Below are 24808 nucleotides of genomic sequence, written 5' to 3'. Positions count from 1 at the left end.
CCAGCAACCCTGGCTTTATCAAGATAAAGTGTGATCACACCTTACACCTTTATATAGCACTGACTTGATTTCCATTGGTCCATTCACTGCTTCTGTTTCTATTTTCTACTGGGTCCTATGTTATCTTGGTATTATCATGTTTTTATTTTGAAAATAAATTGTAGAAGATTTTTTCACTTATTCTGTCCAAGGTCCATACTTCCATACACACCTTTATCCCTTTTGCAGATTAAGCGCCTAATCTCCATAACTTTTTCACTTTATACACCTTTCTATTTGGGAAGCAGATAGTAGGAGAATAAGGCAAGGGATATTAACTCTTAAGCGCTAGTTTATTTAACCCCCTTTTTTTGTTACATATTGTTTTCCCAAAAGTAATGAATACAGCTGTGGACTCTCCCCGTTAAAGAAGAAAAACTTTAAATTATGCTTACCTGATAATTTTCTTTTCTTCTGATGGTGAGAGTCCACAGCTTCCCTCCCATGTTCTTTTATGGGGGGCGGCCATGGTTTTTGTTCTTCTGGCACATTAGTTTTCACCTGATATTTCTCCTACTGTTCCTTGTTCCCTTGGCAGAATGACTGGGGGATGAGGGAAGTGGTGGATGTATTTAAGCCTTTGGCTGGGGTGTCTTTGCCTCCTCCTGGTGGCCAGTTTGTGAATTCTCAAAAGTAATGAATGCAGCTGTGGACTCTCCCCGTCAGAAGAAAAGAAAATTATCAGCTCTCCCAGGACAAGAAATCTAAGGGTACGCTTAGATCTGCAGTGCATTTTTGTACCTTTAGGCAATCTAAAGCTCAGAAAGACCCCCCTCTGCCCAAAGTTCTGGCTATTTCAAATTGTCCTGGAAGTCTTAACTGTTTGGTCCGAAAACAGTTCAAGAAGTCTACCCCTACTACCAAGACCGCATGAAGATGTGGCCCCATAACAGGTCAGCCTCTGCTGGGGGGCAGATTTGAGTCTCTTTCAAGAGGCTTGGAAGAGATCTGTTCAGGATCCCTGGGTATTACAAATCCTTTCCCACAGGTGTAAATAAGTTTTGGTTCATGTCTGCCTCGGTTTAAGAGAAAGTCTACACCAGAGTGTTTTTCGTTTGAAAAGATAGATAATCGCTTTATTACCCATTCCCCAGTATTACATAACCAACACGGTTATATTAATATGCGTTTTACCTCTGTGATTACCTTGTATCTAGCCTCTGCAGACTGCCCCCATATTTCAGTTCTTTTGACAGAATTTTAGCCAATCATTGTTGACTCCTAGGTAACTCCACGGGCATGAGCACAATGTTGTCAGTATGGCGTACATGAACTAACATCCTCTAATTGTGAAAAAATTTAAAAATACATGCAGATAAGAGGCAGCCTTCAAGGGCTTAGAAATTAGCATATGAGACTACCTAGGTTTAGCTTTCAACTAAGAATACTACGAGAACAAAACAAAATTGATGATAAAAATAAATTGGAAAGTTGTTTAAAATTACGTGCCCTATCTGAATCATGAAAGTTTATTAAGATTCTTTCTCTTGAGTGCCTCGAGGTCCTTTAAATGCCCATGCTTTCTTGGCTTGGGTGAAAGATCTGGCATTAATGGGAGCTACTACTCCAGTTCTAACTTAAAAATTAAACCAGGAGTTTTATCCAAATCGTTTTATAGTAACAAAGAAAGTGGGTTCTTTTCAGCTTGTTCTGGATCTCAAAATATTAAACAAATTCCTGTAAATGCCTACTTTTGAGATAGGGAGAAGAGGTTCAGTTTATGTCTACAACAGACTTAAAAGATGTTTATTTGCACATCTCTACTCAAAGGGATAATTTCAAGTTCCTGAGATTTGCTTGTCTAGACAAGCATTATCAGTTTGTGGCGCTCCCTTTTGGTCTGGCTACAGCTCCCAGAGTTTTTACAAAGTACTGGATGCTCTATTGTCAGTAGTTCGAGCTCAAAGAATTTCTGTAGTTTCTTATATGAAATTCTGGTTCATGCTCCTTATCTGGTTCTTCAGACACAGTTGAAAAATAAATCTTCAAAAAAAGCTCTAACTCCCGGGGTTCATAATAGATTCCGTGACTGTTTTTGTCTCTGACAATGCCCTTCTGCAGCTGAAACTTCTCCCATTCCTTTGTTCAGTGCATGGCCTAGGAAAGTGCAGAGAATTTGGGCCCTCGGGAGACGAAATTACCAACAAATATTCAGACAATGTCACTCGCAGTTCCTTAGCATTAAGGGAAGTGTCTTGCATCATCAGTTTGACAGAGCACCCTCATTGCATGATTTCTGCCATCCAACTGTCGGGTGCTTACAATTTGGCGGCAGACCTTCTTAGTCGCTAGTCTCTTCACCCAGGGGATTGGTCTCTGAATCAGGAAGTTTTTGACCAAATTGTGAGATGTTTGGTCTGCCAGAGAGACATCTCATGTCTTCTCAATGGAATAACAAACTGTCTCAGAATTGTGCCAGTTCTCGATACCCTTGGGCCTTCAGCTGTGTGTTTTTTGTTTGTTGTTGTTTTATTAGCTATTTCTTCAGCTAGAAAGATCTCTGAGCTTTTCAGCTTTGTCATGCAAAACTCCTTTTCTGATTTTTCATTCGGATAATGCAGTTCTTTGCACTAGCTATCTTTTCTTCCTAATGTGGTATCTACAAATACAATCAAATAGGAACTTGTGGTTCCTTCTTTTTGTCCACCTCCTAAGAAATCTAAGGAGCGTCTTCTCCACAACTATATAATAGAAGGAATCTAGCCTACTTAGAGCTAGGGATTCACTGGTTGACATGACTACTGGCTCTGTACTATGCAGAGGAGAGAAACTTAATTTTATGTAAAGAAATCAGAAGAGCAGAATGTAAACAAACTAATCAGTCTAAAATCACACAGCCCCCTGTGTTTCTGGGCTCCAGTAACTCTGCTTAGCTCATACAGACACCAGAGCTACAAATGTAACTTCTTACACATTGCTCTGTAAAACAATTTCAGCTAGAATTTTATTTCACAGATTTTATTTTAAATGTTGCTTATATTTCATGCTTTATTTATAAAATACAGTTTTGTTTTTGACTACACTGCCTTATTTGGTTGCATGGAAAACTTGAGCTTAGGGGTTGGTAAGCATTTTATGTTATTTTTTTTTGCAACCTTTATATAACATTTCAGCAAAATATTTATTATTTGTTACACGTAATAAGATTTTTTTTTTTACACGTAATAAGAAAAAAAAACCTGTCTAACTAGGAATTAAATTGTTAAATAGGGATGTTGAAATGACAGTGAGGAAATGAATGGTAAACGGTATACAGATTTGAATAAATGTTTTTTTTGTTTTTATTTGAGATGTAGAAATAGGACAGAGAAGTGAACTTTCTACTTATATTAATAATTATACAGAACCACTATTCTGATTTGTGATACGATTAAAGGGACACAATACCCAGTAGTTGAAGCACTTGAAAGTGATGCAGCAAAGATGTATAAAGCAGACTAGAAAACAAATCGCCTGAACATCTCTATGTAAAAAAGGAAGATATTTTCTGCAAAATTTCCTAAGTATTCACACCTCCTTGTAAAGGGTCTTTAAACATCCAATCAGGATACTAGTCCCAGGGTTTGCAAGGTAGCATGCATCTGGCGTGTGCAGGCACAGTCATGTTATTTTAGAGTGCAGATATAAGAACACCTGCACTGGTGTACACTATAATGCTCCCAAAGCTTCCATCCTAAGAGATAAAATGACGACCTCTTTGGTCAAAGAAATGTCTGTATAGTGAAATAAAGTGATGTATTATATTTTAGGCCGTCTATCATTTTAGTAGCCCTCCTTTGGACAGTTTCTAGTGTATTTATATCTTTCTGAAGATATAATGTCCAGAACTGCACACCGTATTCCATATGTGGCCTAACTAATGATCTGTAAAGTGGCATAAGAACCTTGCTATTTCTGCTACTAATACCTCTCCCAATGCAACCAAGTATTCAACTGACCTTACTGGCTGCACTGCTGCATTGTGTACTAAATTTTAAATCTGAAATAATAATTCCCAAGTCCCATTCCTTTTTAGTTATAGTCAGTAATGTACCATTGGCCTCAATTATAGGCCAATGATGAACGCTATCCATCTACCTTATTGTTTTTAATATTTGTCCTTTGTTATGTTGATACCATTTTAGAGTTTATAAATAAACTCCTATAATTGACAAGGGTTTATCCCACAGTCATTTTATTTCCCTATTCAATTTAAGGAAGAGATTTCAGTGAAATCTCATGAGATCACAGCAAAGTGTAGCATGACCTCAGCAGTGCCGATGCTGATTGGCAATTGTTTGTATTTTTTTTTTTACTTTAAGCTGGACAGTAGCTGAGGTATAGCTGTTTCCAGAGAACTTACTTTTCTAAGCTGAATAAATTTTGAGGTAAGAAAATATCTTCCTTTTTTTACATAGATATGTTCAGGTGATATATTTTTGTCAGTTTTTTTACAGTTAAGCTGCATCTCTTTCAAGTGATTTAGCATATGGGTATTATGTCCCTTTAAGTGATATTCTACTTCTTTGTAATAATTGTCTCTCATGGTTTCTTCCTTCTAGGACCGGATTTTGTCATTTGTGATGAAGGACATATCCTTAAAAATGAAGCATCTGCTATTTCCAAAGCAATGAATTCTATAAGAACAAGACGAAGAGTCATTCTGACAGGCACACCACTACAAAATAACTTGGTGGAATGTAAGTTGAATTGTTTTAACTAAAATTAAAAAAATATATAAAAAATAATAATAATAAAAAAAACAAAATAATAAATTTTTTAAAAATATATATACATACACACATATTGAGTATATTTCCCCCAATGTTCATGGTGGTATTAAGTGTTCTATTTCTTTCCTAAGATATCGAGAGTCCACAACGTCATTCCAATTACTTGTGGGGGAATATCACTCCTGGCCAGCACCACAGCAAAGCTGTTAAGTGTCACCCTCCTACCCATAATCCCCAGTCATTCTTTTTGCCTCTGTCAATGGAGGAGGGGAAGTTTGGTGTCTGAAGAAAAAATGTATTTATTTTCGCTACAAGCAAGATTTTGGGTCTAGCTGTAGCCCACGTTAATCTCTTCAGTAGAGTAGCGTTGGCTTTAAAGCAGTTAGAAAGTTGTGAGGTAGTCCTTGCTTGGTTTTCTAACATGTTTGCTGCCCATGGTATAGAAAGCCAGAGTTGGTTACTTTGTTCTTCCTTTTTCTACAGGTCTCTAAGTAGTATGTGTCCTTCCACGCCTTGTGAGCTGTCTACCTGCCGGACAGCTGAATTTGCAGGTAAGTGCTTTTGTTTTCTAGGTATGGAGACTTGCACTTAATATTATTTACTTTATTTATATGAGACATTAAATCCTTAAAGGCATAGGAAAGTCAAAATTAAACTTGCATGTTTCAGATAGAGCATGTCATTTTAAGATACTTTTGAATTCACTTCTATTTTTAAATGTGCTTCATTCTCTTAGTATCCCTTGTTAAATTAATACGCACATATTATATACTAGTGGGAGCTGCTGCTAATTGGTGTCTGCACACATTTATCTCTTGTGATTGGCTAAATAGATATTTTCTGCTTCCTGTCAGTAGTGCAGTGCTGTCCCTTCAGCAATGGATAACGAGAATGAAGAAAATTTGATAATAGAATTATATTGGAAAGTTGTTTAAAATTGTATGTTCTGTCCAAATCATGAAATAAAATGTTGGAGTTTCATGTCCCTTTAAGGAAGGATTTTTTTCTGGCAGTGTGCAGGCACAAAGAGAATGTATGTGACATGAGACTTAGGGTTAATTCTCCTTTAATGGGATTTTATGGATTTGAAGGGGATAACCTAAAATGTTTGGCTCCATTTTATTTGTTGTGCTTATTGTCTGTGTATTAAGCAGGAAGCATTTTAAGAAGCAAATGGTGTTTTCTACTTTCTATTTATTTAAACTCCGGAGGGCTTGTTAGAGAAGACCAGTAATTCTGTTTCAGTCAGTTTCCAGTTCCGGTTTGACTCGGCTTCAGAAAATGCGCGCTTTTTCTTTCTAATGTGCAGTTTCTGATTCAGCCGGTCACATTATCGCTTCTCTACCACTCTTAGATAGTCCGGAGCAGTGTCGGCTATTAGTCGTTTGTTCTGTTAAAATGGCTGCTTTCTTCCTGACAAGTTTTCTTTCTCTGGTGATGCAGGTACTATTTAAGGGGGTACATTTTGAAGCGCTAAGCCTCTCAGAGTAAAATTAAAAATGAGTATAAATTTTTTTTTTTTTTTTTTTTTTTTTTTTTAAATTTGTTCGTCATTCCAATTTCTCTGGGTATCCCTTAAGCTATAGTCATGGAGCAGGAGTCTGTTCCGATGGACAAATGTTTGTGTCTTGAGGCCCAAATTGTGTTACCTATGCAATTTTGTTCCTCATGTTTAGAAAGAACTTTGAAATGCAAAGATAAACTTTTTGTTTCTGAGCTTGTCTCTCAGGATAATGCTGTTCAGGCAATGTCACAGCTTTCTCCCCTCGTTGCCCAAGCCTCAAAGGCGTCACATACAGTGCCCTACAGTTCCTCTCAGCCTCCTGGAGGAGTCTATTTGCCTGCAGATTTTGCTGCACAGGTATCTTCTTCGATATCTGCAGCATTATCTGCTTTTCCTATGCTGGGAAAATGCAATAGGAAAATTAGAGATTCAGATTTTAAGGTTACTGTTCCCCACCTACTGCTACACAGGTTGCCCTTCCTCATAAGTCTGATGAGGAGGATACGTCGGTAGCCTCTGAGGGTGAAATCTCAGATTCGGACAGTATAATTCCTTCAGCTGATTCTGAAGAAGTAAACTTCATATTTAAGCTTGAACACCTTCGTGTATTGCTAAAGGAGGTATTAGCTACTTTGGACGACTCCTATACTCCTGTCGTTGTCAACCCTAAGAAATCTAGTACACTTAATAAATACTATGATGTTCCTTCCTCTATGGAGGTGTTTCCTATTCCAGACCGTATCACGGAGATTTTCACTGGAAATGGGAGAGACCAGGGATACCTTTCTCTCTGTCTCCTGTTTTTAAAAAGATGTTTCCTGTTGCTGACTCAATTAAAGATTCATTGTGCACAGTGCTTAAAAACCTTGTTTGGACCTGGCCTGGCAGAGATAATTTCTGATATTTCAGGTCAAAAAGGGTCTTTTCTACCACAAGACAAGAAGAACAGACCTTAAGGACGTCAAAGTAATTTTCTTTCCTTTCGCAACTTCAAAGGAAAGTCTTCCTCTTCTAAGCAGGAACAGTCCAAGCCTTCCTGGAACCCAATCAGTCTTGGAACAAGTGGAAGCAATCAAAGAAACCCACAGCTGAGTCTGTCGACATGAAGGGTCTGCCCCCGGTCCGGGATCAGATCACGTGTGGGGCAAACTTTCCCTGTTTTGTCAAGCTTGGATTTGAGATGTCCTAGATCCTTGGGCTGTGAACATAGTGTCTCAAGGTTATAAAATAGGATTCAAATCTCTTCCTCCCTAGGGCACATTTCTCCTCTCAAGATTATCTGCAGATCAAGTAAAAAGAGGCAATCCTGAACTGCATTTGGGATCTTTCCTCCCTGGGTGTGGTTGTTCCAGTTCCGGTAAGGGAACAGGGTCTAGGATTCTATTCAAACTTTTTTGTGGTTCCCAAAAAAGAGGGAACTTTTCACCCCATTCTAGACCTAAAGTGTCTCAACAAGTTTCTCAGGGTACCGTCCTTCAAAATGAAAGCCATTTGTTCCATTCTTCCTTTTGTCCATGAGGGTCAGTTTGACAACCGTAAACTTGAAGGATGCGTATCTTCATGTTCCTATCCACAGGCATTATCACAAGTTCCTGAGATTCGCCTTTCTAGACAAACACTTTCAGTTTGTGACTCTTCCGTTTGGCCTTGCCACAGCTGCCAGAATTTTCTCAAAGGTTCTGGGGGCTCTCTTGGCAGTGATCGGGTCTCCGGGAATTGCAGTGGCGCCCTACCTGGACGACATATTGGTTCCGGCGCCATCTTTTCAACAAGCAAACTCTCATACAGAGATCTTGTTGTCTTTTATACTTTCCCACGGATGGAAAGTTAATCTGGAAAAGAGTTCCCTTGTTCTAGCTACAAGGGTGGTTTTCTTAGGGACCATAATAGCTTTCCTATCTATAAAAAAAAAAGTCTGACGGAGGTCAGAAAATCCAAAATTCTCTCCTTTTGCCTCTCTCTACAGTCTACTGTTCGGCCATCAGTGGCTCAATGTGTGGAGGTAATTGCTCTAATAGTCACTTTGATGGACATCATTCCCTTTTCTCGATTCCATTTAAGAGCTTTGCAGTTGTGTATGCTGAGACAATGGAACGGAGACCATTCGGTTCTGTTTCAGAGGATAGATTTAGACCAGTCGTCTCTCCTGTGGTGGCTTTCTCAGGAGCATCTGTCGCAGGGTACATGCTTCCGTAGACCTGAGTGATTGTGACCACGGACGCCAGCCTGCTTGTTTGGGGAGCATTCTCGGACTCATTAACGGCACAAGGTCTATGGACTCAAGAGGAGTCTGCTCTCCCCATAAACATCTTGGTGTAGAGAGATTTACAATGCTCTGATAGCTTGGCCTCAATTGTCCTTAGCCCGGTTTATCAGGTTCCAGTTGGACAATATCACCTCAATGGCTTACATTAACCACCAGGTAGGAACTCGGAGTTCCTTGGCCATGAAGGAGGTGGCATGGATTATTCAGTGGGTGGAAGCTCACAATTGTTGTCTGTCTGCCGTCCACATTCCAGGAGTAGACAACTGGGAAGCAGATTTCCTGAGCAGACAGACATTTCATCCCGGGGAGTGTGCTCTCCATCCGGAGGTGTTCTCCAGGTTAACCCCTTAAATTTGGGATGCTAGAGTTGGATCTGATGGCGTCTCGGCAGAATGCCAAACTTCCAAGGTACGGTTCAAGCTCAAGAGATCCGCAGGCCGCCCTGATAGATGCTCTGGCGGTTCCTTGGGATTTCGGTCTAGCATACCTGTTTCCTCCGTTTGCGTGAGTTATTGCTTGTATAAAGCAGGAGAAAGCGTCAGTAATAGTATTAGCTCCTTGCAGGATCTGGTATGCAGACCTAGTGAAGATGTCATCTCTGCCACCTTGAAGGTTGCCTCTGAGGATGGACCTTCTAACTCCGGGTCCATTCCTCCATACAAATCTTGTTTCTCTGAAGCTGACTGCTTGGAGATTGAATGCTTAGTTCTGTCTAAGCGTGGTTTTTCTGAGTCAGTCATTGAGACCATGATTCAGGTTCGCAAGCCTGTTGCTAGAAAAATTTACCATAAGGTATGGTGTAAATACCTTTATTGGTGTGACTCAAAGGGCTACTCTTGGAGTAGGGTCAGGATTCCTAGAATTCTCTCTTTTCTCCAGGATGGTCTGGAGAAAGGATTGTCAGTCAGTTCTCTGAAAAATCAGATTTCTGCTTTATCTATTTTTTTTTGCACAAACGTCTGGCGGATGTGCCAGGTGTTCAATCTTTTTGTCAGGCCCTAGTCAGAATTAGGCCTGTGTTTAAACCTGTTGCTCCTACATGGAGCCTTAACCTTGTTCTTAAAGGGACACTGAACCCACATTTTTTTCTTTTGTGATTCAGATAGAGCATGCAATTTTAAGCAACTTTCTAATTCACTCCTATTATCAAATTTTCTTCATTCTCTTTGTATGTTTATTTGAAAAGCAAGAATATAAGTTTAGATGCCGGCCCATTTTTGGTGAACAACCTAGGTTGTCCTTGCTGATTGGACAGCACTAATAAACAAGTGCTCTCCATGGTTCTGAACCAAAAATGTGCTGGCTCCTTAGCTTAGATGCATTCTTTTTCAAATAAAGATAGCAAGAGATCGAAGAAAAATTGATAATCAAAGTAAATTAGAAAGTTGCTTAAAATTGCATTCTCTATCTGAATCATGAAAGAAATATTTGGGTTCAGTGTCCCTTTAAAGTTTTGCAGCAGGCTCAGTTTGAGCCAATGCATTCCATAGATATTAAGTTATCTTGGAAGGTTTTGTTTATTTCTATCTCTTCTGTTCGGAGAGTCTCAGAGCTCTTGGCTTTGCAGTGTTATTCACCTTACCTTCTCTCTCATGCGGATAAGGTGGTCCTGCGTATTAAGTTGGGATTTCTCCCTAAAGTAGTTTCGGATAATATTAATCTGGAAATTATTGTTCCTTCTCTCTGTCCCAATCCTTCTCATAAGGAACGTCTTTTGCACAACTTGGATGTTGTGCGTGCTCTAAAATTCTACCTTCAGACGACTAAGGATTTTTGCCAGTCTTCTGCCCTGTTTGTTTCTCAGGAAAGCTTAAGGGTCAGAAAGCTACTGCTACTTCTCTTTCTCTCTGGTTGAGAAGTATTATTCATTTGGCTTATGAGACTACTGGTCAGCAGCCTCCTGAGAGAATTACAGCTCATTCCACGAGGGCCGTCTCCTCTTCTTGGACTTTCAAAAATGAAGCTTCTGTGGAACAGATTTGCAAGGCTGCAACTTGGTCCTCTCTGCATACTTTTTCCAAATGTTATAATTTTGCCTTGGCTGAGGCTTCTTTGGGAGAAAGGTTCTTCAAGCGGTGGCGCCTTCTGTTTAGGTCTGCCTGTCTTGTTCTCCCTCCCTATTTGTTCCGTGTCCTCTAGCTTGGGTATTTTTTCCCACTAGTAATTGGAATGACGACGTGGACTCTCCATATCTTAGGAAAGAAAACAAAATTCATGCTTACCTGATAAATTTCTTTCTTTCCGGATATGGAGAGTCCACGACCCCACCCTTTATTAAGGCAGTTAGTTTTGACTAAACCTCAGGCACCTCTACACATTTGTCGTCTTCCTTTTCCATCCAAAGGGGAGGAGAGTCCACGGCTTCATTCATTACTAGTGGGAATTAAGAACCTGGCCACCAGGAGGAGGCAAAGACACCCCAGCCAAAGGCTTAAATACCTCCCCCACGCCCCTCATCCCCCAGTCATTCTTTGCCTTTTGTCACAGGAGGTGGCAGAGAGGTGCTGGAATATCGGAGGTCACTTATGAGGGGTTCTACCCTTCGCTATGGGACAAGAGTTTAAGTAGCCCTTTAAGCTTCTCGACTTTAGGGCCTGGGTGAAAGTTAGAGTCCGGAGATGCAGGGGGAGCTTCCCTTTGCGACACCATACCGACTTATATTAACAGCTCCTTTAGCAATCGTCGTTGACGAGTTTTGCAGATTGCTTTCTTCTCTTAAGTCCATGTCAAGAGCGCAGCTACTACTTGTCACACTTGTGTTCCTGTTCCACGGCGTAGATTCTGTTAAGATCGTTTCATTTTTACATAATAACACAGAAGCAGGGCCACAGTGTGGCGCCTTTATCTTTAAAGAATCAAGGGGTAATATTCCTATGAGGGTATTATTGAGCAGGGGGAGTATGTACATAAGTTTATATGTGATTGCTGTGTTAGGTGCAAGGACGCAGATCTGGCATTTTTGTGGAACTGACAGGTTCTCTTCCGGGAGTTTTGTGCGGTTTTTGGCGCGCTTTCTCATCGGCAGGGGCGTTCCTACGTAGTCATCCTTGTGACCGGGTGGGGCTTCTTCACTTCCGGTATGATCTGCGACGGAGTCCGGCTCATAGAAGGTGATGAGTGCCCCGGCCATTGGTGGTTATAAAGGTGCTATGGAGGATTCTGATGCGTTAGAGGGTACTCCCTCTTTATCTAAGTCTTATACCTGTGTTTATTGTAAGGTTTTGGTAGACCAGCCTGCGCAACTGTGTTCCACATGCCTTGAGAAGGCTACGACTTCCAAACATAAGAGAATGTCTAGCACTACTGAGCTGTCCACCTCTGAGGGGTCTCCATCCCATGAGGTGCGTTTCCCATTGGCGTTCCCTATACCACATGCAGTGCCCCAGGGTCCGACTGTTACCCCTTCGGGGGAAATTGCTTGGCCACCGGACTTCGCGGACCAGCTTGATTCTGCAGTCACTAAGGTGATCCATGCTTTGCCGCATTCTGCTGAGTGCAAGCGTAGAGCTTTTCATTGCGGCCCAGCCCAGGAGTTGTCTGTCGGACGCCCCAGAGGGGTGGTTTGATGAAGATGCCCAATCCGACGCGTCGGAAGAGGCCCTTTCGGGGTTTGAGTCCGTGTCATCTAAACCTCCGGCAGCAGAGGGACCCGGTTTTCGGTTTAAAATGGAGAACTTGCGTTTTTTGTTAAAGCAAGTGCTGGCTACCTTAGAGGTTCCAGAACCCAAACTACCAGAGGAGCCCTCCATTCCGAAGTTGGATAAGGTTTACGAGGACAGGGTGGTTCCCCAGACCTTCCCGGTTCCTTTCAAGATGGCGGACATTATTAAGAATGAGTGGGAGCAATTTAGGTTCTTCCTTTTCCCCTTCTCAATTTAAAGAGCTTTTCCCTGTCCCAGAGGCGCAGCTAGAGTTGTGGGGGACCATCTCCATGCTCACTAAGCGTACATTGTTTCCTTTAGAGGATAGTTCTTCGTCAAGGAGCCTTTGGATAAGAAGTTGGAAAACATGTTGCGAAAGATGTTTCAACACACAGGGTCTGTTTTTCAACCGGCAGTGGTGGTTGCTGGAGCTGCGTCATATTGGTGCGATGCATTATTTGATATGTTTGAAGGGCAACCCTCTTTCGAATAGGTGCAGGAAAAGATTAATGCCCTAAAGGTGACCAATTCTTTAATTTGTGACGCTAATATGCAGATTATTTGCATGAATGCCAAGGTGTCAGGTTTTTCGGTTCTAGCACGCAGAGCTCTGTGGCTAAAATCCTGGTCGGCGGACATGACCTCTAAGACAAGGCTGTTGTCTTTGCATTTCAAGGGCAAGATCCTGTTCGGGCCAGGTCTGGACGCTATTATATTCACTGTTACAGGAGGCAAGGGTTCCTTCCTTCCCCAGGATAAGAAGGCGAAGTCTAAGAGTGCTAATTTTCGTCCCTTTAGTGGGGATAAGGCACAGCGCGTTTAGCCCTCCCCCCGAAAGCGGACCAATCCAAGGGTGCCTGGAAGCCTGCTCAAGTTTGGAACAAGTCTAAGCAGCGCAAGAAGCCTGCCGAGACGAATTCTGAATGAAGGGGCGGGCCCCGACTGGTCTGCGGACCGAGTGGGGGCAGATTGTCTCTGTTCTTAGACGCCTGGTTGCAGGACGTTCTGGAGCCCTGGGTTCTGGAGATAGTCGCCCAGGGTTACAGGATAGGGTTCAAGTCCTCTCCGCCCAGGGGCAGATTCCTGCTGTCAAGCCTGTCTTCAAGGCTGGAAAAAAGAGGCCTTTCTGGGTTGTGTGCGGGATCTCTCCGCTCTAGGGGTTATTGTACCAGTACCCCAGGCAGAAAGGGGTCTTAGGGTATTACTCCAATTTGTGGTCCCAAAGAAGGAGGGCACGTTCTGCCCGATTCTGGACCTCAAAGGTTTAAACAAGTTCCTGTCCATTCCATCGTTCAAAATGGAAACTATTAGATCCATTTTGCCCCTAGTTCAAGAGGGGCAGCTAATGACCTCTATTGACTTGAAGGATGCCTACCTTCATGTTCCGATTCACAGGGACCATTTCAGTTTCCTCAGATTTGCCTTTCTGGTTCAGCATTTCCAGTTTGTGGCTCTTCCCTTCGGTCTGGCGACGGCCCCGAGAGTCTTCACGAAGGTCCTGGGGGCCCTTCTAACAGTAGCCAGATCCCAAGGCATCGTGGTGGCGCCGTACCTGGACGACATTCTGGTTCAGGCGCCGTCATCCCATCTGGCAGAGACCCACACAAGGGTCCTGCTGCAGTTACTTCAATCTCACAGTTGGAAGATTAATCTAGAGAAGAGTTCTCTGGTTCCCAGTACCAGGGTGGAGTTCTTGGGCACAATCATAGACTCCGTGTCCATGAAGATCTTTGTCACGTACAAGCGACGCACAAAGATGGCGTCTACCTGCCTTGCCCTCCAGTCTACAGTGAGACCATCTGTAGCTCAGTGCATGGAGATGATTGGGCTCATGGTCTCCAGCATGGATATCATTCCATTCGCCAGGTTTCATCTCAGACCTCTTCAATTGTGCATGTTGAGACAGTGGAACGGCTATCATTCCGATCTGTCGCAGCCAATATACATGGAGGCATGGACTCCGGTTTCCCTCTTCTGGTGGATCCACCCGGATCACCTGTCCATGGGGACATCCTTCCTGAGACCACCTGGGAGATTACCATGGATGTGAGTCTGGCGGGATGGGGAGCTGTTTGTGGTGCCAGGGTGGCACAGGGGAAGTGGTCTCGCTTAGAATCCCTTCTTCCATTAAACATTCTGGAACTTCGAGCGATCTACAACGCTCTGGAGGCGTAGCCTCGTCTGAGAGACTTTAGCTTTATCAGGTTCCAGATGGACAATATCACCTCTGTGGCTTACATCAACCACCAGGGAGGCACGAGGAGCTCCCTGGCCATGAGGGAGGTGTCTAGGATTCTGGAGTGGGCGGAGACCCACAACTGTTTGCTTTCTGCAATCCACATCCCGGGTGTGGACAACTGGGAGGCGGATTTTCTCAGCAGGCAGATTTTTCACCCTGGGGAATGGTCTCTTCACCCCGAGGTGTTTGTGGAGATCTGTCTCAGATGGGGGACGCCGGAGATCAATCTCATAGCGTCCAGATTGAACTGCAAGCTTCCCTGATATGGATTGAGGTCGAGGGACCCCCCAGGCAGGGGTTCGGTCTAGTATACATATTTCCTCCGTTACAGCTTCTTCCTCGTGTAGTGGCGTGTATAAAGCAGAAGAGAACGTCCTCCATTCTGATTGCTCCTTTGTGGCCAAGGAGGACGTGGTTCGCGGATCTGGTGGGGATGTCATCCTCTCCGCCGTGGAGGTTACCCTGTCGCAGGATCTGCTGGGGCAGGGTTCTTTTCAACATCAAAATCTTGATTCTCTGAGGCTGACTGCATGGAAATTGAACGCTTAGTCTTGGCAAAAAGGAAAATGTGATTGACACTCTGGTTCAGGCAAGAAGTCACTCATCGCATCTATAATAAGGTGTAGAGGACCTACTTGTCCTGCTGTGAGACTTATGGCTACCCTTGGCACAAAGTGAGGGTATCCAGGATTTTGTATTTTCTTCAAGAAGGATTGAAAAATAGTCTTGCCGCTAGTTCCCTAGAGGGGCAAATTTCGTCTTTATCTGTTCAGTTACACAGGAGACTCGCTGATCTTCCTGACATACAATTCTTTGTTCATGCTCTATCTCGAATCAGGCCTCTCTTTAAGCAGTCTGCTCCCCCAATGAGCTTAAACTTGGTACTTTTGGTCTTGCAGAAGGTTCCGCTTAAACCTATGCATTCTCTTGACATAAGAAATCTATCATGGAAGGTTCTCTTTTTGTTGGCCATTGCATCGACACGCAGAGTTTCTGAGCTGGCGGCCTTGCAATATGAGCCCCATTATCTGGTGTTTCATGCGGATAAGGCTGTTCTTCGCACTGGTGTGGGGTTTCTCCCCAAAGTGGTGTCTAGCCGCAACATCAATCAGGAGATAGTAGTTTCTTCTTTATGTCCTAATCCTCCTCCTCCTAAGAAGAGGTTACTTCATAATCTGGACGTGGTTCGTGCCTTGAAATTTTATCTTCAAAGGATTTCAGACAATCTAACTCTTTTTGTCGTGTATTCAGGGAAGCGCAGAGGTCAGAGGGCTTCTGCTACTTCTTTGTCTTTTTGGCTGAGGAGCCTGATCCGATTGGCCTATGAGACAGCGGGACATAAGCCTCCTCAGAGGATTACGGCTCAATCCACTAGAGCGGTAGCTTCATCTTGGGCCTTCAAGAATGAGGCTTCTATGGAGCAGATTTGCAAGGCGGCTACCTGGTCCTCCTTGCATACCTTCACTAAGTTTTCCAAATTTTACGTTTTTGCTTCTGCGGAAGCGGTTTTTGGGAGAAAGGTGCTACAGGCTGTGGTGCCCTCAGATTAAGAGTCCGCCTTTTACCCTCCCGGTTTCATTCAGTGTCCTCTAGAGCTTGGGTATATGTTCCCACTAGTAATGAATGAAGCTGTGGACTCTCCTCTCCTTTAGATAGCATAAATTATGCTTACCTGATAATTTTATTTCCATCGAGGGGAGTAGAGTCCTCGGCCCCCGCCCGTATCTCCGGTGGGCGGACCTAAATTTAATATTCTCTTCTGGCACCATTTATACCCTGATATTTCTCCTACTGTTCCTTGTTCCCTCGGCAAAATGACTGGGGGATGAGGGAAGTGGGGGAGGTATTAAGCCTTTGGCTGGGGTGTCTTTGCCTCCTCCTGGTGGCCAGGTTCAGTATTTCCCACAAGTAAGGAATGAAGCCGTGGACTCTCCTCATACAGAAAGAAAGGAAATTATCTGTTAAGCATAATTTATTTTTTGTGAAAATATTCTGCAGGTTATATAAAAATGAAATTCAATTTTAAACTAGGCAGTTACACATTAATGTGTTGATTAACTGGAGATTAAAGTAGTTTTTCAAGTTTTATAACATATTGCAGCAGTTGAAAATTGCATTGCAAACTAGCTGCAGAGGGAAAGAAATTGTGTTTAAAATGTCTCCGCTAATAATAAACAAAATACATTAAAAAAAAAAAAAAAAGGAAAAATGTAGTAATACAAAAGGTGCATTGCTCATGCGAACATCTTAAATTCAGGAGTCACAGCTTTGCACACCTACTTTGAATTTCAAATAAGCAGTAGATTTTGTTTTCTGACAAATTTTATTTTTTTCCCTATTTTCCGGCCCCTTAGTAGGATCTTGTTCCCCAGAAAGTGGGCATATAAAAAGATTGTGCAAATTTGATAATAGACATAAATTGGAAAGTGTCTTAAAACTCCATGCCCTTTCTGAATCATAAGTTTATTTTGACTTGAGTGTCCCTTTAGCTAGAGAGCAGACAAAGTGAAATCAATAGTGAGCAAAAATGCTAAAATGACACGTGTCATTTAAGTACGGAAACTGGGAAAAACCTTGGTCCTTATGACGCTGCTGTCATGGGCCTCTCTCTGTCGCTATCTCGCTAAAAGTAGCGAAATTGTGCTATTTCTTCATGGGCAGAATTGTAATTGGCAAGAGTCCATGAGCTAGTGACGTATGGGATATACAATCCTACCAGGAGGGGCAAAGTTTCCCAAACCTCAAAATGCCTATAAATACACCCCCCACCACACCCACAATTGAGTTTTACAATCTTTGCCTCCTATGGAGGTGTTGAAGTAAGTTTGTGCTAGATTTCTACGTTGATATGCACTTCTCAGCATGCTGAAGCCCGGTTCCTCTGAGTGCAGTGAATGACAGAGTTATGTGAAGGGAGTATTACCTATTGAATGCAATGGTCATCCTATCGGGGATCTATTTCATAGGTTCTCTTTTATTGGTCGTAGAGATTCATCTCCTACCTCCCTTTTCAGATCGATGATATACTCTTATATACCATTACCGCTGCTGATTCTCGTTTCAGTACTGGTTTGGCTATCTACTTTATGTAGATAAGTGTCTTTTGGTAAGTATGTTTTCCTTTATTAAGACACTCTCAGCTATGGTTTGGCACTTTATATGTAAAGCTCTAAATATAATGTTTGTACTTATATTTGCCATGATTCAGGTTTATCAGTATATTTCCTTTTTGCAGACTGTCAGTTTCATTTTAGGAAATGCATATTAAAATAAAAAATAAAAAAAATTCTTACCTGAAATTTTCAAATTTACTTTCTTTCTAAATTGCGGGCTGTTAGGCTTGCGGGTGCGCAAAATGCTATAATTTATTGCGTCATTCTTGGCGCGAGAATTACGTTTGTTGACGTAATTTCGTCATTTCCGGCGTCTTAGTTGGCGCCAAGAATTTTCACGTAGTTGTGTCATCTATGACGCTCGTGTTTTGTTGCAGGCGTTTTTGCCGCCAAAAATATTTTGTCAGTTGTGGGCGACATACTTGGCGCCAGACTTGACAATATTTAAGTCTTCATGTATTTTTGTTTCTGGTTTCCAGAGGCTTATTTTGTTTGCATTTTTTCCCATTCCTGAAACTGTCATATAAGGAAATTGAGAATTTTGCTTTATATGTTATTTTTTCTCTTAAATATTGCAAGATGTCTCAATCTGATCCTGTTTCAGAATCCACTATTGGAATCCTGCTGCCTGATGTTGGTTCTACCAAAGCTAAGTGCATTTGTTGTAAACTTGTGGTAACTGTACCTCCGGCTGTAATTTGTGATAGTTGTCATGACAAACTTTTACATGCAGACAATATTTCCATTAGTAGAAATCAATTGCCTGTTGTTATTCCTTCAACATCTAATGCTCAGGATATTCCTGTTAATGTGACAGAATTTGTTTCTAATTCTATTCAGAAGGCTTTGTCTGTCATACCACCTTCTAATAAACGTAAAAGGTCTTTTAAAACTTCTCATAAAATTGATGAATTTTTAAATGACCGACAACATTCTGATTTATCTATCTCTGATGAGGATCTATCTGGTTCAGAAGATTCTGCCTCAGATATTGACACTGACAAATCTTCATACTTATTTAAAATGGAGTATATTCGTTCCTTATTGAAAGAGGTGTTGATTGCATTAGATATGGAGGAGACTAGTCCTCTTGATATTAAAACTAGTAAACGTTTAAATTCAATTTTTAAACCTCATGTAGTTATTCCAGAGGTTTTTCCATTTCCTGATGCGATTTCAGATGTAATTTCTAGGGAATGGAATAGACTGGGTACCTCTTTTACTCCTCCAAGGTTTAAGAAGCTGTACCCTTTGCCGTCTGATAGATTGTAGTTTTGGGAAAAATCCCCAAAGTTGATGGGGCCATCTCTACTCTTGCTAAACGTACTACTATTCCTACGGCAGATAGTACTTCTTTTAAAGATCCTTTAGATAGAAAACTTGAATCTTTTCTAAGGAAGGCTTATTTATGTTCAGGTCATCTTCTCAGGCCTGCTATTTCTTTGGCTGATGTTGCAGCTGCTTCAACTTTTTGGTTGGAAACCCTAGCGCAACAAGTGTCAGATCATAATGTGTATAGCATTAAGTTAATTCAACATGCTAATAATTTCATTTGTGATGCCATTTTTGATACCATTAGAATTGATGTCAGATATGTCTTTAGCTATATTAGCTAGATGAGCTGTATGGCTTAAGTCTTGGAATGCTGATATGACTTCTAAATCAACGTTGCTATCTCTCTCTTTCCAAGGTAATAAATTATTTGGTTCTCAGTTGGATTCAATTATTTCAACTGTCACTGGGGGGAAGGGAGCTTTTTTGCCTCAGGATAAAAAATCTAAGGGTAAATTTAAGGCTGCTAACCGTTTTCGTTCCTTTTGACAAAATAAGGAACAGAAACCTGATCCTTCCCCTAAGGGAACGGTTTCCAATTGGAAGCCTTCTTCAGTCTGGAATAAATCCAAGCCATTTAAAAGATCTAAATCAGCCCCCAAGTCTGCATGAAGGTGCGGCCCTCATTCCAGCTCAGCTGGTAGGGAGCAGACTAAAACTTTTCAAGGATGTTTGGATCAATTCAATCCAAAATCATTGGATTCAGCACATTGTTTCTCAAGGGTACAGAATAGGTTTCAAAGTAAGACCACCTGTGAGAAGTTTCTTTCTCTCATGCATTCCAGTGAACCCAGAAAAGGCTCAGGCTTTCCTGAAGTGTGTTTCAGACCTGGAGGTATCTGGGGTAATTGTGCCAGTTCCTGTTCAGGAACGGGGTCTGGGGTTTTATTCAAATCTGTTCATTGTCCCAAAGAAGGAGAATTCTTTCAGACCAGTTCTGGATCTAAAAATTTTGAATCGTTATGTGAGAATACCAACATTCAAAATGGTGACTATAAAGACTATTCTGCCTTTTGTTCAGCAAGGGCATTATATGTCCACAATAGACTTACAGGATGCATATCTTCATATTCCGATTCATCCAGATCACCATCAGTTCCTGAGATTCTCTTTTCTAGACAAGCATTACCAATTTGTTGCTCTTCCTTTTGGCCTAGCGACAGCTCCAAGGATCTTTTCAATGGTTCTCGGTGCCCTACTTTCTGTAATCAGAGAGCGGGGTATTGCGGTGTTTCCTTATTTGGACGATATCTTGGTACTTGCTCAGTCTTTACGTTCTGCAGAATCTCACACAAATCAACTAGTGTTGTTTCTTCGAAAACATGGTTGGAGGATCAATTTACCAAAAAGTTCTTTGACTCCTCAGACAAGGGTAACCTTTTAAGGTTTCCAAATAGATTCAGTATCTATGACTTTGTCTCTAACAGACAAATGACGTCTGAAATTTGTTGCAGCTTGTCGGAACCTTCAGTTTCAATCATTCCCTTCAGTAGCTATGTGCATGGAGGTTTTAGGTCTCATGACTGCAGCATCGGACGCGATACCCTTTGCTCGTTTTCACATGAGACCTCTTCAGCTTTGTATGCTGAATCAATGGTGCAGGGATTATACAAGGATAGCACAATTAATATCCTTAAATCCCAATGTTCGACTATCTCTGACTTGGTGGTTAGATAACCATCGTTTAGTTCAAGGGGCCTCTCTTGTTCGTCCAACCTGGACTGTGATCACAACAGATGCGAGTCTTTCAGGTTGGGAAGCTGTCTGGGGATCTCTGACAGCGCAGGGGGTTTGGAAATCTCAAGAGGCGAGATTACCAATCAGTATTTTGGAACTCCGTGCGATTCTCAGAGCTCTTCAGTTTTGGCCTCTTCTGAAGAGAGAACCGTTTATTTGTTTTCAGACAGACAATGTCACAATCGTGGCGTATGTCAATCATCAAGGTGGGACTCACAGTCCTCAAGCTATGAAAGAAGTATCTCGGATACTTGCTTGGGCGGAAGCCAGCTCCTGTCTAATTTCTGCGGTCCATATCCCAGGTATAGACAATTGGGAAGCGGATTATCTCAGTCGCCAGACTTTACATTCGGGAGAGTGGTCTCTTCACCCAGATGTGTTTTTTCAGATTGTTCAGATGTGGGGGCTTCCAGAAATAGATCTGATGGCTTCTCATCAAAACAGGAAACTTCCCAGGTATCTATCCAGGTCCAGGGATCCTCAGGCGGAAGCAGTGGATGCGTTGACACGTTCTTGGAGTTATCAACCTGCTTATATCTTTCCGCCTCTAGTTCTTCTTCCAAGAGCGATTTCCAAAATCATAATGGAGCGTTTGTACTGCTGGTGGCTCCAGCATGGCCACACAGGTTTTGGTATGCGGATCTTATTCAGATGTCCAGTTGCCAACCGTGGCTACTTCCGTTAAGGCCGGACCTTCTGTCTCAAGGTCCGTTTTTCCATCAGGATCTCAAATCATTAAATTTGAAGGTATGGAGATTGAACGCTTAGTGCTTAGTCATAGAGGTTTCTCTGACTCAGTGATTAATACTATGTTGCAGGCTCGTAAATCTGTGTCTAGAAAGATTTATTACAGAGTTTGCAAGACTTACATTTCATGGTGTTCTCATAAATTCTTTTGGCATTCTTTTAGAATTCCTAGAATTCTACAGTTTCTTCAGGATGGTTTAGATAAGGGTTTTTCTGCAAGTTCCTTGAAAGGACAAATCTCTGCTCTTTCTGTTCTGTTTCACAGAAAAATTGCTAATCTTCCTGATATTCATTGTTTTGTACAGGCTTTGGTTCGTATCAAGCCTGTCATTAAATCAATCTCTCCTCCTTGGAGTCTTAACTTGGTTTTGAAAGCTTTACAGGCTCCTCCGTTTGCGCCTATGCATTCTCTGGACATTAAATTACTTTCTTGGAAAGTATTGTTCCTTTTGGCCATCTCTTCTGCTAGAAGAGTTTCTGAATTATCTGCTCTTTCTTGTGAGTCTCCTTTTCTGATTTTTCATCAGGATAAGGCGGTCTTGCGGACTTCATTTAAATTTTTACCTAAGGTTGTGAATTCCAACAACATTAGTAAAGAAATTGTTGTCCCTTCATTGTGTCCTAATCCTAAGAATTTTCTGGAGAGATCTTTACGTTCTTTGGATGTGGTAAGAGCTTTGAAATATTATGTTGAAGCTACTAAAGATTTCAGAAAGACTTCTAGTCTTATCTTTTCTGGTTCTATGAAAGGTCAGAATGCTTTTGCCATTTCTTTGGCATCTTGGTTAAAGCTTTTGATTCATCATACTTTGCTTAGAAAATGTTTTAATATTTGTACTAATCAATAAGGAATGTTGCTCACCTTTAAATAAACTAATCCCTCGGGTTTATGAAATTTGATGTGTAAATTAAGGTGGCGCCAAGCAAGTTGGCCAGTTCCTATTTATATTACCTTAGCGATGTATCTTTTGTGCAATTAATAAGCTGTTTTTTTGGCATTTCTTATTTTCTATGTTAGTCCCTCTAGTCTCTATATGGTTGATTGTATCTATATAAAGCGTGTGATTGTGTGGATATATGCCACTATAAGCTCGTATGATTAAAAAAATGTTTCCTTTTTATTTGACAATGATTAAAATTGTTCTATATAACGCATCAATTTTGTTAAAAATAATAAAATCCTTAGACACCGGTGTCTAATATAACTTAGTAAAATTGAGGTTATTAAAAGTAGTCTATGCAGGTTGCAATTAATACAGTTTACCTTCTCTTCAAGCAATAATTATGCAAAATAAGATTTATACAATATGTAGTATTGACCTTTTCACTATATAATGATAGTTTATCTTTCAATACATTTATATAAATGAACCATCTGCACTGAAAAGATGGTAATTGTTACAAGGTTCGTCTTTAGCTTGAAGTGTCTTTCAGGTTATTTAAAAAACAGGTTTCTTCCCCGTATATATACCTTCTTTATCTTTTCTAACCGTATCCTCTCTGTGGCAGATATTTACGTGAATTTAACGGCTAGAATGTCAAATCTTAGCAATTGCTTAAATTATTTTACATACGGTTTTTTCTTTCAGGCTCTTTTCTCCTCTTTATCCTTTGTTGAACAGTGCACTGTACCGTTGTTTTGGATTTGCTGTATGGTTCCGCCTCTTACCGATCTGTATGCTGGCCTTTAATAATGTGGAATACTACCGGACTTCTTGACAACAGCCTGATTTCTGTCTCCTGACGTGGCTGGCAAGGCAACCGGAGTTGGTGGCTTCCGTTTCTCGGAGGACGGTGTTCCCGAGCCTTTTGTCAGGCTAGGTGACCGGATCTCTCATTTTCGGTAAATCTTTGTAAAGGAGCTCACGGACTTCTTTACAACAGCCTTGATTCAGTCTCCTGACTTTTTTGTGGCTGGCAAGGCAACCGGAGTGCTTCAGAATTCTTTCTTTATTCTTTGTGACTTCTTCTCGCCAGAACCTTTCTTTTTACAAGCTCAGGGTCCTTGGCGTGTGTTAGTCGGTCCTTTCAGGTTTCTACGTGTTTCGGCTGTCAGCCTTTCTCAAGATACCTGAATGGGTCGATTCTGTTTCTTTTGTAGCCTGTTTTTGCCACCTTTGTGTTAACCTCTTCTGTGCCTTTTTATTTGACCATCAGTATTGTTTTTACTCCTTACTTGGTTTAATACAATTTCCACAAACATTTATGTGTTTATGAATTAGTAGAGATGGTTGTTACTTTTTATATTTGACATTTTGACATAGATGCATACCTTTTATTTAGGACAGACATATATTCTAGGTCGTTACTTGATGCAATTATGATGATACAATTATGATGAGGAAATATTGTTTCTATTGTTACTTTTTATATTTGACATTTTGACATCAATGCATACCTTTTATTTAGGACAGATATATATTCTAGGTCGTTACTTCATACAATTATAATGATACAATTATGATGAGGAAATATTGTTTCTATTCCCATATTTGGAGTGTTGTGTGTTATTTTCTATTTTATATTTAACTTCTTGATGCTTTTGTTGCTTTTGTGTTAATATTATTTGTCACCACTTATCTAATAGGGTTTTTATATAGACTTTTGTCTCTCTTAAAACCATTATATATCCTTTTTGACAAATGTATTGTGTGGTTTTAATTCTTGCATCTCTAAAGGAAATGTTATTTCTATTTCCTACTTGGGGGTATTGCTACCCTCTGGGTGTCGTTTTAGATACTTAGGTATCCCTTTATGTTGGTTTTAATGTTGTCTACAATTTTCATTATTCCTAAGAGATGAAAATCTACTTAGTTATCTGTGTGTCTTTAAACTAATTTAATCTATACATTTTCCTATTTACATATTTAAAATTAAATTATTAAATTTAAATCTAGTTCACTGTTCAATCCTTTTGGGTGTTGTGTACCCATTGTGTATATTAATTGTGCTTCTTGATGTTTTAATTTCTTTTCTAGATCACCTCCCCTCCTTTAAAGCTTTTGATTCATCATACTTATTTGGAGTCGGGTAAATCCCCGCCTCAGAGGATTACGGCTCATTCTACTAGGTGCAATGCAGCAACTTGGTCTTCTTTGCATACTTTTACTAAATTCTACCATTTTGATGTTTTTTCTTCTTCAGAAGCAGTTTTTGGTAGAAAAGTACATCGGGCAGCTGTTTCAGTTTGATTCTTCTGCTTATAATTTCAGTTTTTTTCATTATAAGATTAAAACTTTTGATTTGGATTGTGGATGAATTTTTCAGTGGAATTGGCTGTCTTTATTTTTATCCCTCCCTCTCTAGTGACTCTTCCGTGGAGTTCCACATCTTGCGTATTTGCTATCCCATACGTCATTAGCTCATGGACTCTTGCCAATTACATAAAAGAAAATATAATTTATGTAAGAATTTAACTGATAAATTCATTTCTTTCATATTGGCAAGAGTCCATGAGATCCACCCTTTTTATGGTGGT

General features: G+C 41.0%; 1 protein-coding gene across 1 annotated transcript in view; it reads left to right on the top strand.

Annotated features, from left to right (window-relative positions):
• Nucleotides 1–24808, top strand: part of ATRX (ATRX chromatin remodeler) — a 783199-nt gene that overhangs the window by 499742 nt on the left and 258649 nt on the right. Inside the window, exon 20 of the mRNA XM_053714433.1 lies at nt 4581–4718. Coding sequence (XP_053570408.1) covers nt 4581–4718 — 138 coding nt within the window. The remainder of the gene's footprint in view (nt 1–4580; nt 4719–24808) is intronic.

Source organism: Bombina bombina, chromosome 1 (genome assembly GCF_027579735.1).
Source record: "Bombina bombina isolate aBomBom1 chromosome 1, aBomBom1.pri, whole genome shotgun sequence".
NCBI classification, from domain to species: Eukaryota; Metazoa; Chordata; class Amphibia; order Anura; family Bombinatoridae; genus Bombina; species Bombina bombina.
This window is presented reverse-complemented; position numbering and strand designations above follow the sequence as displayed.